The sequence below is a fragment of the Mesoplodon bidens genome (genome assembly GCF_964165515.1).
Source record: "Mesoplodon bidens genome assembly, chromosome: 13".
NCBI classification, from domain to species: domain Eukaryota; kingdom Metazoa; phylum Chordata; class Mammalia; order Artiodactyla; family Ziphiidae; genus Mesoplodon; species Mesoplodon bidens.
Window position 1 is genome coordinate 15,921,257 of NC_138169.1, and position 14,452 is coordinate 15,935,708.

The 14,452-nt window shown below is 44.1% G+C and overlaps 1 protein-coding gene across 4 annotated transcripts in view; it reads right to left on the minus strand.

Moving 5' to 3' along the window:
• The window catches only part of RPH3A (rabphilin 3A), a 272,301-nt gene that overhangs the window by 56,008 nt on the left and 201,841 nt on the right, over positions 1-14,452 (minus strand). For all 4 annotated transcript variants that reach the window (XM_081253422.1, XM_081253423.1, XM_081253420.1 and 1 more), the window contains one exon: positions 5,779-5,867. In XM_081253422.1, coding sequence (XP_081109548.1) covers positions 5,779-5,849 — 71 coding nt within the window. In that variant the 5' untranslated portion in view covers positions 5,850-5,867. The remainder of the gene's footprint in view (positions 1-5,778; positions 5,868-14,452) is intronic.

Sequence of the window (14,452 nt, forward strand, 5' to 3'; positions counted from 1 at the left end):
AAAGCTAAGGGGATCTCGGGCTCCTGGTAATCTTTTAAGCCAGACTGAGTGCCATTCAGCTTTTCTAAAATCCCATGCTCTCTCTCCTATTTGGACTTTGCACATGCTGTTCCCTTACCTGGGACTCCTCTGTCTCTTCTCTATCTTGTACCTTCTTTACATGGTCTCAGCTGACACATTACTTCTTCCAGGAGGCTCTCCCATCATGACCCCAAAGTTTGGTTAGGTGCCCATCATTGTGCTCCCTTGGCCCCTGTGATTCTGCTATTATAGCTCCTTGCACTATAAAGTGTATTTGTTGGTGATTGACTATTTATTTGTTTGTAAACCCTTCCAGACATCCACTCAGATTTTGGCTAACCTTGTATTCTTGGTGCTTTGCACAGTGCATGATATGTGTTTGTTAATGAAGGAAGGAGGGAAGGGAGGGAGGGAGAAAGGGAAGAGGAGAGGAGAGGAGGGAGAGGATGAAGGAGGGAGGGAAGGAGGATGGACATACACCCTACCTTTCAGCTTTCAGCATTCAGGACGCCTGAAGCACTTGGGACCCTGTGAAGTCATGAACTTCTCTCTTGTGATGTTCATATTTATAATCGCACAACATTTCAGCATCTCTCCCTAGCATGTCTGAATGATATGCTCACAATATTCATAAAAAGACCAGAATCTTACCAGCCAACACAGAGACTGTAGAACACACACCGTACATATATGCATGCACACACAATGTATACATACAAGGTATATATATATATATAAAATACACACAAGGGTAAAGCAAGGTTATGATCTGCCCTTCCTCTGATTTTGGTGCTTTACGGTTTACAAAGCTTTCCCATGCATCTCATTTGACCGTACCACCTCCCAGTGAAGGTGGGAGGTCAGGGTTAACACACCCACATTACGGCCAGGGCTCAAGGAGGTGAAGGGCACGCACTGCCCCAAGGCCACACGGACACTGAGTCCCAGAGCAGGACTCAGACCTGGGTGTCCTGAGGCTAGACTCGGCGCTCTGGCTGTGGCTCTGTGAAAACTTCCCCATCAAGGGGAAGGTAAAAATGACCTCCCATAGTTTCCCAATGTGTACACACAACCAAAGCCCCATCTGCTTTGCAGCTTGACTGTTCATTTGTTGGACCCAGCATCCAATCTGTCATGCATATTTAGGAAATGAATCCAATTTAAAACAAAAGTTATGAGCAAAGATAGGACCTCTGAGTCAAAGGCATTTCATTGGGAAATCAGGCTGACCTTCCATGAGGTGACAGAGACCATGTGTATAGCACATAACTTCCCACAAGCTCTGTTCTACTCATCATCATCTTTGATTAATGATAGTACTCATTTGAGTTAATATTTTCTTTATCTAAAAACAGTGTTCCCAGGCAAAATGTTGCAGAAACAGAGGCACAGGGTGGTTAATAAGCTTGCTGAATCCCACTAATGGCTAACAAAAATTAAATTGAGGGCTCTCCTAAGGAATATTTTCCAACCTTTCATCAAGATTTTTTTTTGAAATTTCATATTTTTCTTTCTCAAGAGGGGTATGTGTTTTTTTTTTAACAACTTGAATTTGTTTTTAGATATGTAAAACATGCTAGCTCCTTTTTGGACCATCTCTCTTTAGGGACAAGCCACTTTAATCAGAAAAGAGATAAAATTCAGTCTGTAGAAAAATAAAAGTATGACAAAATACTCACTGTTCTTTATCACTGAAGGAAGGCAAAGAAAGGAGAGAAAGAACAAAATGAATAAAGTTAGGGGGAAAAAAATCTCTTAATATCAACGCTGTCTGGATGCCACAACCGCACAGTTCTGTTTAAATCACAATGACCTACTTCCATTTGTTATCAGTCATTATTATCTTATTCCAGCACATCTAAAACAAGGCTGCAGCAATGTAGGGTTGTAGGAGCCACAGCCTTGATTAAAATGACCAATCAGTTCAGCTTATTAATTAACCAATCTGATCATTTATGTATTTGAATAATGTGTTTTGGCACTAAAAAGGAATCTCTTAATGATAACAGGGTCACCATCATTCTTGGTTTCTGTTGTTTCAAACACTGGGGGATAAGGAGCACCTTGAGGTAGGCAATGAGCCCTGAACCGTGACTGGATCATACAAAAGCAGAACTCGCAGTGCCCCAGTTTGGGGAAGCAAGTCCTTCCATTCTAAAACGGAGACCAGCCTCTCCACTTATTAGACATGCTACCACAGGCAGGTCACATCTCCTCTTCATGCCTCAGTTTCCACCTCTGATCTCTGGCACTCTCAGGCTTGCAGACTTGAAAACTATAGAGAAGTATCAACTATCGGAGACCAGCATTTCTCCGCATGTATGCCCAGCATAGACAGCTGAAGCCCTGTCCTACCGATGCAAGAAACAGATACATTCACTTCTTTCAAACACAACCACAACTGTGTTCCAAACACCATCGTTAGATTCAAGGAGACTGAGAGAAATCATAAAGGCAGTAAAGTGTATCTGGCTAGCCAGCAGTTAATTAAGACTAGATTTCTTAATTTACTGGAGGAAGACATTTGAAGCGTCTGCATTAGCACATCATCACTGCTGCAGACTAGATAGCATGTGTGATGACTATAATTCACCCATTAGCATTTATTGGAAAATAATTTTAACATCTGAAGAAAATGCAGTAGCAATCAAGCCAGCCGGATGCATTCAGAATGCCAAGATGTTTCACAGAAGCCCAGAAGCACTTTAATGAAACTGCATCCAGACTGTTTGAATAATTCTAATTTAATTGTAAGGCAAATTGTTTGGCTTCATATTGACTAAAGTGAACTCTTATGTATGGGGTTTTAATTAACTGACACTTCTTAAATAAAATAAATATTTTACCCCATTCACCTTCAGGCAACTGTTTATCTTACAGAGACAATTTTTGGCTGATGGAATATAGTCTGCCAAGTAAGGTTGGCTTCAAGAGGACATCATGGGAAGGGCTTGGAAACTAGAAGTTTCCTTTCAAAAAAGAAAATCAATAGAGTTCAATAATGTCTTCAAAACTATGAAACTTGTAGAACTAGAGGAGGTTTTAGGTAGAAGTAGTAAATAGGAACTTTTGCTTCAAGAATATGAGTGCACTAAATATTCCAAAAGACCCTAGGATTGCTAGAAAATAAGGGAATTCTCCAACAAACCTCCCTACTTCGAAACAAATAAACAAAACAGACTTCATCAAAATAAAAAAAAACTTTTCCTCTTCAAGACTCTGTTATGAAAAAGAAAATGCAAGTCATAGACCAAGAAAAATATGTGCAAAATGTGTGTCCAGCAGAGGACTTTTATCTACAACACATGAAAAAAAGCTTAGAAAACTTAATAACAAGAAGATAAATGACCCAATTTTTAAATGGACAAAGTATTTGAACAGACAGTTTAACAAAGAGGTTATACGAATGGCAAAATTACAAAAGAAGACATTCAACATCATTAGTCATTAGGGAAGTGCGAATTAAAATCACAAAACTAATACCACTATGCACACTTTAGACTGGTTAAAATGGAAAAGGCTAATCGTATCAAGTGTTGGTGAGGAGGAAGAGAGATGAACTCTTGTACGCTTCTGGTGGAAACTTAAAGTGGTACAACCAATTTGGAAAACAGTTGGGCAGTTTTTTAAAAAGCTAAACATACACCTACTATACATACCACTGAGACATTCTACTCCTAGGTATTTACTCAAGAGAAATGAAAGTATATGTTTATACAAATTTTATTTGTACTAGCCCCAAACTGGAAACAACCCAAATGTTCATCAATAGGTGAACGGATAAACAAATTGTGGTATATCCACACAATGAAATACTATTTAGCAATAAAAAGGAATAAACTATTGATATGAAAAACAATATGGATGGATCATGAGATAATTATGCCAAGTGAAAGAAGACATCTCTCCAAAAAGGAGTACATACTGAATGATTCCATTTATAGAAATTCTAAAAAATGCTAACTAATTTATAGTTACAGAAAGAAGATTAGTAATTACTTAGGGGTGGGAGGGGAGAGGGAGGGGCAGAAAGGAGAGACTGCAAAGGGGAATGAGTATGTGCATATGTGTAAAAATGATCAAACTGTACTTTAAATGTGTACTGTTGGAGGTAAATCAATTATACCTTTATGAGGCAATTTTTTAAAAAAGAAAAAGAACACCCAGCAAACTGAATCCAGAACAGGGAGCTGTGAGCAGTAAGCTAATGTACATACCAGCATTATGTTCCAGAGGCTGACTCTGAGCTCCTAACAAGGTGAGGAAGCTGAATCTGAGACCCCCACTTTGAGCCAGAACCCTCTAAGGGAGCTCAGGTCACATCCTGGGTGAGCAGCACACCTGATTCCTGGCAGAAGCAAGTGCAAATCTCTCTGAAGAAAATATTCCCATGGTAGATCCCCAGGATTCTCACAGATTGAGCTAACAATAAAAAATTACCAAGCGTTTAAAAAATAAGACCTTTGAGTGAAAATCTGCAGGGATGATAAACAATAGACTTAGACTGTAAAGGTCTTCAGGCAGTGTGTGCTGGTAAATGTTTAACAGTTGAACCTCTGGAGAAAAAGTCCCACTGTGGCTGATTTCGAGTACCTATATGATGTCACTAAATGCAGAACTGGGAGGAAACATGCAGTAGTGTACTATTATATAGTATTTCACCATACAGGTATCATAGGCACAAATAACATGGAGAATAACAAAACATAGTAAAATAATTAAGAAGTGATAGGGGCAGAACAGGAATAAAGACGCAGACATAGAGAACAGATTTGAGGACATGGGGAGGGGGAAGGGTAAGCTGGGATGAAATGAGAGAGTGGCATGGACATATATACACTACCAAATGTAAAACAGATAGCTAGTGGGAAGCAGCTGCATCACACAGGGAGATCAGCTCGGTGCTTTGTGATCACCTAGAGGGGTGGGATAGAGAGGGTAGGAGGGAGACGCAAGAGGGAGGGATATGGGGATACATGTATATGTACAGCTGATTTACTCTGTTATAAAGCAGAAACTAACACACCAGTGTAAAGCAATTATACTCCAATAAAGATGTTTAAAAAAATAAGAAGTGATTAACGTTAAGTATTCACCACCTTTGTGTTTAATATAATTTAATTGTAAAACTATACAACTTAACTTTTAATACTGGCCATGTTTAACAACTGACTTGCAAAATTCCTGAAAATTTAACATCAGCTCTAAGGAACCACCATGGTACAGATCCAGCACACCACTGATTCAGGTATAATAGTTACTGGAAAGAGTATGTGAAGTTATTTTATGTGAAATTTCCCAATTTTTAAATGATTAGGCCAAAAATAAAAAATACAAAACACATTTCTGCAAGTCAGAGTCAGCTGGTGGCCTGCCAGTTTGCAATCTCTGATCTAGTCCAACTTCCTTATTTAATTGATGAGGAAACCAAGGCCCAGAGAAGGGAAAGAGATTCACCCAAAGTAGCTCAGATCTAGAAGCAGAACCAAGTCTGATTCTAACCACCAGGTCAGTGCTGTTTCCATTCCACCAAGCCACCTCTCATTTAGGGCATGGAGCTCAGAATTTAATCTTGTTACTCCAACCTTGCAAAGAAGTAAAATCAGTGAAGTTTCCACGACAAACTCCCACTAGGTTCTTTTTCTTCCACCCCAGGGAGGGAAATTTCTTTCCTTGCTATTCCTCTCCTCCTTCAAGTGTAGATCGGGACCTCATTGCCCCAAAGCAAACAACTCCCAGGAACACCCAGCAACTTACTTTGATTGCTGGGGTCGGTCACTGGGACACATCCAACGGCTAGAGCTGTTGCTGAACACGGTGTCAGTCATGGTAGAAGCCCAGCGCTCCTGGAAAACAACAGCACAGAAAGGACATCATGCAGACAGTCATTCAATCACCCTTTATTTCTCAGGTCTCTGGTCTCTGCCAAGCACTCTGGGGGATACAGAGAAGAAACGGAACTTCGTCCAGCTTCTCCGCCTTCCAGATGGGGACTTTCAGGCCCCAAGAGGGAAACTGTCACAGCTCCCTTGTGGCAGAAATGGATCAGAGGGAAGAACTTCCTCCCTTTAATCCGTGTTCATCCCATTCATTGTTGATGCAAGACCACATATCCAGGCGGGAGGGTCAGAACTCTTAACTCCAATCCAGGGTCTTTCTACTAGAGGAAGTCATCTGACTCATGTACTAGTCAACTTGGACTTGGTCAGGTCAAAAAGAAAACAAACCCATGTCTCAGAGTTTTGAGGTCCCAAATGCCAGAGTCATCCCTGGCTTGCTTCCTTTTTAATACTCTACACCCAAGCCATCAGAAAGTCATGTTGGCTTCACCGTCATAATAGATCCAGAATCTTCCCAATGTTCTGTGCCTAAATTGCTACTATGCTGATCCAAACCACTACTATCCCGACCTGGCTTACTACAGGAGCCTCTTCACCGGTCTCTCTGCTTCTGCCCTTGGCCCACTTCAGTCCATGCTCTACACAGTGACCAGGGAGATCATCACAAACATAAATCACAGCTTGTGAAAACAGCACCATCACGGTTAGAATCTCCCTGCTAAAGTGTAAGCCTCTTGCAGAACTCTTTGTTTTGTTCTCTGCTTAATGTCCAATACCCAGCATAGCGCCTGGCACATAGAAGGCACTTAATAAGTATTTGTTGAATGCGTGAATGAGTCGCCATCAACACTAAGTTTAGCTGAACTCAGCCAAGCTTATGTCCTTTCTGAACTTCACCTCCTTCCCCCTCCCCCAGGTCTAAGCAAAGAATAAGGGGAAAGAGGAACTTCCCTGGTGGTCCCGTGGTAAAGAATCCGCCTTGCAATGCAGGGGACGCGGGTTCGATCCCTGGTCAGGGAACTAAGATCCCACATGCCGTGGGGCAACTAAGCCCACGCGCCACAACTACTGAGCTCATGCATCTCAACTAGAGAACCTGCATGCCGCAAACTACAGAGCCCTCGCGCCCTGGAGCCTGAGCACCACAACCAGAGAAGAGAAAACTCGCTGCCACTGCTAGACAGAAGCCCGTGCACCACAATGAAGAGCCTGCGTGGTGCAACAAAAGATCCCGCATGCCGCAACTAAGACCCAACACAGCCAAAAATAATAATAATAATAATAAGATAAATAAATAAATAATAAATAAATAAATCTCTAAAAAGAATAAGCGGAAAGAGACAATGGAGATCACATTTAACTTATTTTTTTAAAAAGCCTTAGAAGGTAGGTCACTGTGTCCAGTGGGTTCTGATTTCCCTGAAGGTCTTGGTATAACACAGTCTTTTTTCCTAGGAAGCTGAACAGATGAGCAGTTGGGAGGTGAACAGGGAGAGAACTCTCTTTCCTATTCTACAGCCAGTGCAATTATTAAATCTTCGTGTGGGTGAAACCGGGGATCGGGGGGCTGATGGTTGGACACAGGGAAGGAAAGGCCCCTTAGAGAAAAGCCATTTCATCTGCTCCTGGGTGGTTAACATAATCTTCCCAGATTAAGATGACCATTTCACTGTTTCCACTTTGAAGACAGAAAGAAAGAAGAGATGACTCCTGTTGTGAAGGAAATCTGCTGAAAAGAACCTTAACGTCTCATTATTGCCTGTGCCAAGAGCTGAATGAGGCTGCTCTGGGCCCCCTGGGAACCCCTGGTCCCTGCTGGTACCGAGAGCTTCAGTTCCCGGTAATGAGCGTCCTCAGCTGCCCTTGGTCTGGACAGCCGAACGTTCATTTGATTGCCTCGCCTCCTGCTTTGAGGCAGAGAGGCAGCACTGACCTTGGAGGATCCCAGGAGGTGGGGGGCGGGGAGCTGGGACAAGGAATACACTGTCCCCTCCCAGGAACTCTGATCTCCAAATTCTGTTGCCCTCAAGGCAGAACGTGGCTTGCCCCACCCTCTCTTGCATTCAGCCAGGCATACCGGGAGCTCATTTCCTATTAAAATTCTGCCTGCGAAGTCCAAACTCACTGGCTGGCCGCCCCATGGAAACCACCCAGCTCTGTCCCTCCAGGCCAGAAGCCACCCTGGACAGCATTGGTTATTTCAGCTTTGCCACCCAGGCTTCTCAGAGTGTAACATCCCAGGATGGGCCCCTTGCCCCGGTCAAGCAGCCTGGGCCTGGAGAGGGAAGCCTGAGTAATCAAGGCTATTTGAACACCTGGAGTAACAACCCAGAGAAAGAAGGTCATGGGTCCACATCTCAGCCGGGGGTGGAGATGCAGGTGGAGGTGAGTGGGTATAGCAGAAATTGTTGATGCCCTTTACAAGTGGTGCTCCCACCCCACCCCCAGCCTCTAGGAGTGTTACCAACTAGGGGCTTATGGTAGCCCCATTTTACAGAGCATTGCCCTCAGCCAAAGAGAGCAGCTGCCTTGTCCAGAGATATCTAGGAAGCTATCCCCACCCCAGGGAGCAGCCCAGGGCAATGACTAACTGACAAGGGGACCCTCTTACACTGTTGATGGGAATATAAATTGGTGCAGCCACTATGGAAAACAGCATGGAGGTTCCTCAAAAAACTAAAAATAGAGTTACCATATGATCCAGCAATTCTACTCCTGGGCATATATCAGGACAAAACTCTTATTTGAAAAGATACATACACCCAAGTGTTCACAGCAGCACTACTTACAATAGCCAAGACATGGAAACAGCCTAAGTGTCCACGACAGATGAATGGATAAAGAAGATGTGTTATATATATACAATGGAATATCACTTGGCCATAAGAAAGAATGAAATGATGCCATTTGCAGCATCATGGATGGACCTAGAGATTATCATACTAAGCGAATAAGTCAGAAAGAGAAAGAGAAATACCATATGATATCACTTATATGTGGAATCTAAAATATGACACAAATGAACATATCTAAGGAACAAAAACGGACTCACAGAGAACAGATTTGTGGTTGCCAAGGGGGAGTGGGGTGGGGGAGGGAAGTATTGGGAGTTTGGGATTAGCAGATGCAAGCTATTATATATAGAATTGGATAAACAACAAGGTCCTTACTGTATAGCACATGGAACTATATTCAATGTCCTGTGATAAGCCATAATTGAAAAGAATATGAAAAAATATATATATGTATAACTGAGTCACTTTACAGCAGAAATTAACACAACACTGCAAATCAACTATACTTCAATAAAATTTTTTTTAAAAACTGTCTCAGGTTCTGCTTCCAGAGAACTTGACTTCATGTGAAAGTAGAGGGGAGAATCTTAGGGAAAGCGGGGCTCTGGTCCCGGAGCTCATTATGTCACCCCAGGCAAGCTGCTTAACCATTTCCAATCTGACAGAGCTGGATCCTAACATATCCCCTGCCTGCCTGCAAATAATACTCCACGAAGTCCCGCCAAGATCTCAAGTTTAAGGGTGAGTTAACAGAAATGGAGAAAGTCCAATGGTGAGCCCCTGACATTTTCAGATCATCCCATCTTTCTCATTGCCCTCTACAGAGAAAGCATCACCATAATGGACAGGAAGCCAGGGAGGACCAGCAGAGGGAAACCAACCATTGATCCCAGGAGCAGAGGTAGAGGTGTGTGTGTCAGATAAATGTGTGTTCCAGCCCTAGGACCGCAGCAGAACCTTGAGGTCACTGAGATGATGAGTTTAAGCACCTCTACAGTCCCTGAAGCACAGTAAGCACTTGTAGAATGGTAACTCCCTTTTCCTACTTCTCTTAGATCATAATTTATCCGACAGTAAGGACGAACATTTCTTGGGCATCTACTATGTGCCAAATTCCATAGCTTCATTAAATAATGAAACTTTTATCCTTACAGTCCTTAAGCCTTTATCCTTATAGTCTTACTCCTAGGTAAGTGGTGTTATCCTCATTTTACAGGCGAGAAAGCTGAGACCCAGAGTGGTTAAGCCACCTGCTCAAAATCACACAGCTACCAAGTAGCAGAGCCAGTCCTTGAACTCTGTCTCTAAAGCCCAGGTGCTTACGCACCACTGTGTTCACACCTGTAGGACACTCCTCCCTGGACTTCAGATTGTTGGGTTCTGACGAGTGTTTGATGGCCATTGGCCCCTGGCTGCATTCCCACCTCAGCCTCAGCAACGAACAGAGACCTGCCCACCCAGACCCCTGCCTGGAGACTCTGAAAGATCACATGCTTCGGCTCCACCAGAGTCAAAGCCCTGGTTTAAATCTAGTGCTGCAGCTGCAAGTTCAGAAAGCATAAAATAATTGCCTCCCCTGGAAGCCAGAGGCTCAGGTCTTTCCTGGGCACAGGGTCCCCCACAGCCCGGGTGTGAGCCCCAAGGAACAGTCTGCTTTTAGGAATGAAAGCAACAGCAACAAGCGCTAGTTCAAATATCAAGGGCTTGGTACCTGCTAAGTGCCTTCAGGTTTTATCTCATTTAATCCTCACAATAGCCTTAGAAAGTAGATGTTCTTCTTATTCCATTTCACAGATGAGTAACTGAGTCACAGAGAGTTTAAGTGGGCTTCCCAATGACCTGCTTTAGTCAATGAATCAATCTAAATGCCGAATAACAAGCACTGGCTAGCTGGATGTTGGTGCATCTGTACGGTAGAGGACTGCACAGCTGTAAAGAATAATGAGATTCTTTATGATGGATATGGACTGATCACCAAGATTAACTGTCAAGTGGAAAGGTCAAGATGTAGAACAATATTCCAGAAAAACACCATCTGTGTGCACAAGGGCAAGTAGGATATGGGCATGGGATTTGGGGTTGTATCTGCATAAAGCATCTCTGCAAAGAACACACAAGAAATGGACAACATTGTTTGCCTCTATGCAGGGAAACTGGGAGGCTGGGACTGAGATGGGAAGAATTTTCACATGATACCCCTTTGTATTTGCAACCATGTGGATATGTTGGCTACTCAAAAATAAATGAGTTATTTAAAAGATAAATAATAAAGTGCTTCAATGGCTGTCCATTGCATATAAGGTTTAAGACTCTCTCCGTGACCTCAAACAGCTGTCATGACCCTCTGTCTGCTACTCTTGTATATCCTGGACCGTGCTCCAGACACACTGGCTTTTCCAGCTGCCAGGCTTTTGCCTCTGCTGTTTCTCTGAGTTGATAGCATCTTCCTCTCACTCTCTCATGTCTGGTTTCTTCTCACGCTCTGCTGGTCTCTGCTCAAACGTCACCTCCTCCAAGAAGCCTTCCCTGACTACACTCTCTAAGTCACCTCCTCTTACCCTTACTTACTCTCACTGCATCCTGTTTGTTTCCTTTATAATAGTTATTGTGATTTGCAATTATTATTATTTTTTACTTATTCGCTCTTTGTCTCCCCACCTATTCTGTAAGGTCCATGAGAGCAGGGCCCAGGTCTGTATTTGTTCAACAGTTGTAACTCCAGTGCATGCAGGGCTAGCTTCATGGGCCTGCGACCTATACAGGTGCACAGTGCCCCATGCACAGAAGGACCCTGTACTTAGATAGGCCCACACTTGGCTTAATGCTCTACTGTCATCATCTTGAAATTCTTTATAATATTTGAACAAGGGGCCCTGCACTTTTCACTTTGCAGCCAGTCCTGAGTGTGGTATATAGTAGATGCTCAATAAATCTTCACACAAGTCACAGAGCTCCATGAGTGCAGTGGGCACTCAATAAATCTGCATGTAAGTGACACAGCCAGGCCTTGTTCCAGATCTGCCCACCTCCACAGCTTGGTACTAATCTTTATGCCACCTGCATCTTAAAATAACATGAAGACCCTGTCCCAAGCCCAGAAAAGCCAGATTTCAGAACCCTGCCTTTCTCCCTCTACATTTTATTCTACCTACTTCTCCCCTGACTCCCTTTAGCACAGTTTGTTAAGCAACGGTGCCTCCATCCCCCAGAACCTCCAAGGTCTTCTGCTGGTTTTAGTTGAACTGAAAAAACAACCCTGAAACTCCATTTAGCTTCAGAGCCACAGCACGTGTCTAAGAGTGACACGGTGGGCCTGGGCTGGGCTGGCAGGGGCCATACGCGGCACTTCAGGGCGCTGCAGGGAACCAATGTGAGCTGCAGCTGTCTGCGTAGAGTTCAATGCTACAGTCAGCCTCCCAGCCCCACAGTGTTGGAATTAAACCAGATGCTTCGCAGCAGAACCTGCAGCCACCAGCTCGGATGGTGCCCAGTCAGTTCCGTCCCTCTGTCTTTTTTCCTGCCCCTTCCCTCTTCTCCTGAGTCCAGCCTATCTCTGCTCAATTAAGAACCTGGAAAAGAAGATGTGGCACATATATACAATGGAATATTACTCAGCCATAAAAAGAAATGAAATTGAGTTATTTGCAGTGAGGTGGATGGACCTAGAGTCGGTCAAACAGAGTGAAGTAAGTCAGAAAGAGAAAAACAAATACCGAATGCTAACACATACATATGGAATCTAAGGGGAAAAAAAGGTCATGAAGAACCCAGGGGTAAGACGGGAATAAAGACACAGACCTACTAGAGAAGGGACTTGAGGATATGGGGAGGGGGAAGGGTAAGCTGTGACAAAGTGAGAGAGTGGCATGGACATATATACCCTACCAAACGTAAAATAGATAGCTAGTGGGAAGCAGCCACATGGCACAGGGAGATCAGCTCGGTGCTTTGTGACCACCTAGAGGGGTGGGATAGGGAGGGTGGGAGGGAGGGAGACGCAAGAAGGAAGAGATATGGGAACATATGTATATGTATAACTGATTTACTTTGTTATAAAGCAGAAACTAACACACCATTGTAAAGCAATTATACTCCATTAAAGATGTCAAAAAAAAAAAAAAAAGAACCTGGAAAAAAATCACCTGGACTGTCTGACGGCTTGAGAAATGCAACTTACACCAAGGGCTCCAAACAAGGGTGGAGTGAGGTTGGGGGGCCTCCACGAACAGCATCCAGGCTGAAACTATGTTTTTGTTTGGCCCAAGCAGGTTTTTTTTTTGCTTGTTTGTTTTTTTTACTTTTGGCTGTGTTGGGTCTTCATTTCTATGCGAGGGCTTTCTCTAGTTGTGACAAGCGGGGGCCACTCTTCATCGCGGTGTGCGGGCCCCTCACTATCGCGGCCTCTCTTGTTGCGGAGCATGGGCTCCAGACACGCAGGCTCAGTAGTTGTGGCTCATGGGCCCAGTTGCTCCGCGGCATGTGGGATCTTCCCAGACCAGGGCTCGAACCCGTGTCCCCTGCATTAGCAGGCAGACTCTCAACCACTGCGCCACCAGGGAAGCCCCCAAGCCGTATTTTTTAAAAGGAAAATTAAGCCAATATTTTAAAGGCACGGGATTTAATTAAAAATACAGTTTACCAGCTTCTCTTGAGAAATGGGAAGAATAAAAAAAATATTTATAGAACATCTATTACTATGTGCCAGACACTGTTCTAGACACTGGGGATACAGCATTAAAACAAATAAAAAAGGAAAATCATTGTCCTCATGGAGCTTACCTTCTAGTGGGTAAACAGTAAGTCAAATGTAAAGCATATTAACTGGTGATGAGTGCTTTAGAGAAAAACAGGGAAGGAGGATCGGTGATTGACAGGGAAGTTTGATTTTAAGTAGGTGGTCAAGGAATTCCCTGGTGGTCCAGGGGTTAGGACTCGGAGCTCTCACTGTCAGGGGGCCGGGTTCAATCCCTGGTTGGGGAACTAAGATCCCGTAAGCTGCAAGGCTCGGCAAACACAAAACAAAACAACAAACAAGCAAAAAAGCTGGTCGTGGTCAGATGGGGGCTCACTGAGAAATGATATTTGAGCAAAGAGCTGACTGAAGCGGGTAACGGACTGAGCCACGTGGATATCTGAGGCAGAGCATTCTCAGTTGGAGGGGAAAGTAAGTGCAAAGGCCCCGGGGTGAGTATGTGCTTGGTTAGTTGGAGAAATGACAAGGAGTGCAGAGTGGCCGGAGTAGAGTGAGCAAGGGGGCAGGTAAGTGGGAGCCGAAGCAGCGGTGGGGGTGGTAAGGGACATCAGATCATTAGGACCATTTTAAGCTTCTACTCTGAGTGATGCAGGAGCCACAGAAGGGCTTTGAGAAGTGAACTGAATGTATTCTATTCTGTCTCAACCATGCATCCAGCTTTGACCATTTGCCAGGCACTGAGGGTTCCTATATACATTTGCCATGGCAAGAACACTTGGTTCAGCAAAGAGAAAGATGGTGGTCTCCTGCCTTGCGCCTACTACTGATAGAGCTGAGTGCCCCTCCACCCGCCTGCAAGCCTTGCCATTCCAGCCTCCTCTCTCAGAGCCCCAGCATCCCTTACAGGTCCAGCTACATCCAGAGGGTGCAGGCTGCTGCTAGCTTCTCTTTGCTCCTAGAGCCAGACGGGACAACCCCAGCCTCCCCTGAACCGGGCCAAAGCTAGAATGACAAGGCCTGACTCCTTCCGTGCTGAGCTGGCTGGCATCCAAGACAAGGACAGAGACAGGCCTCAGAGATGCTCGAGATGAAGGCACCTCTGT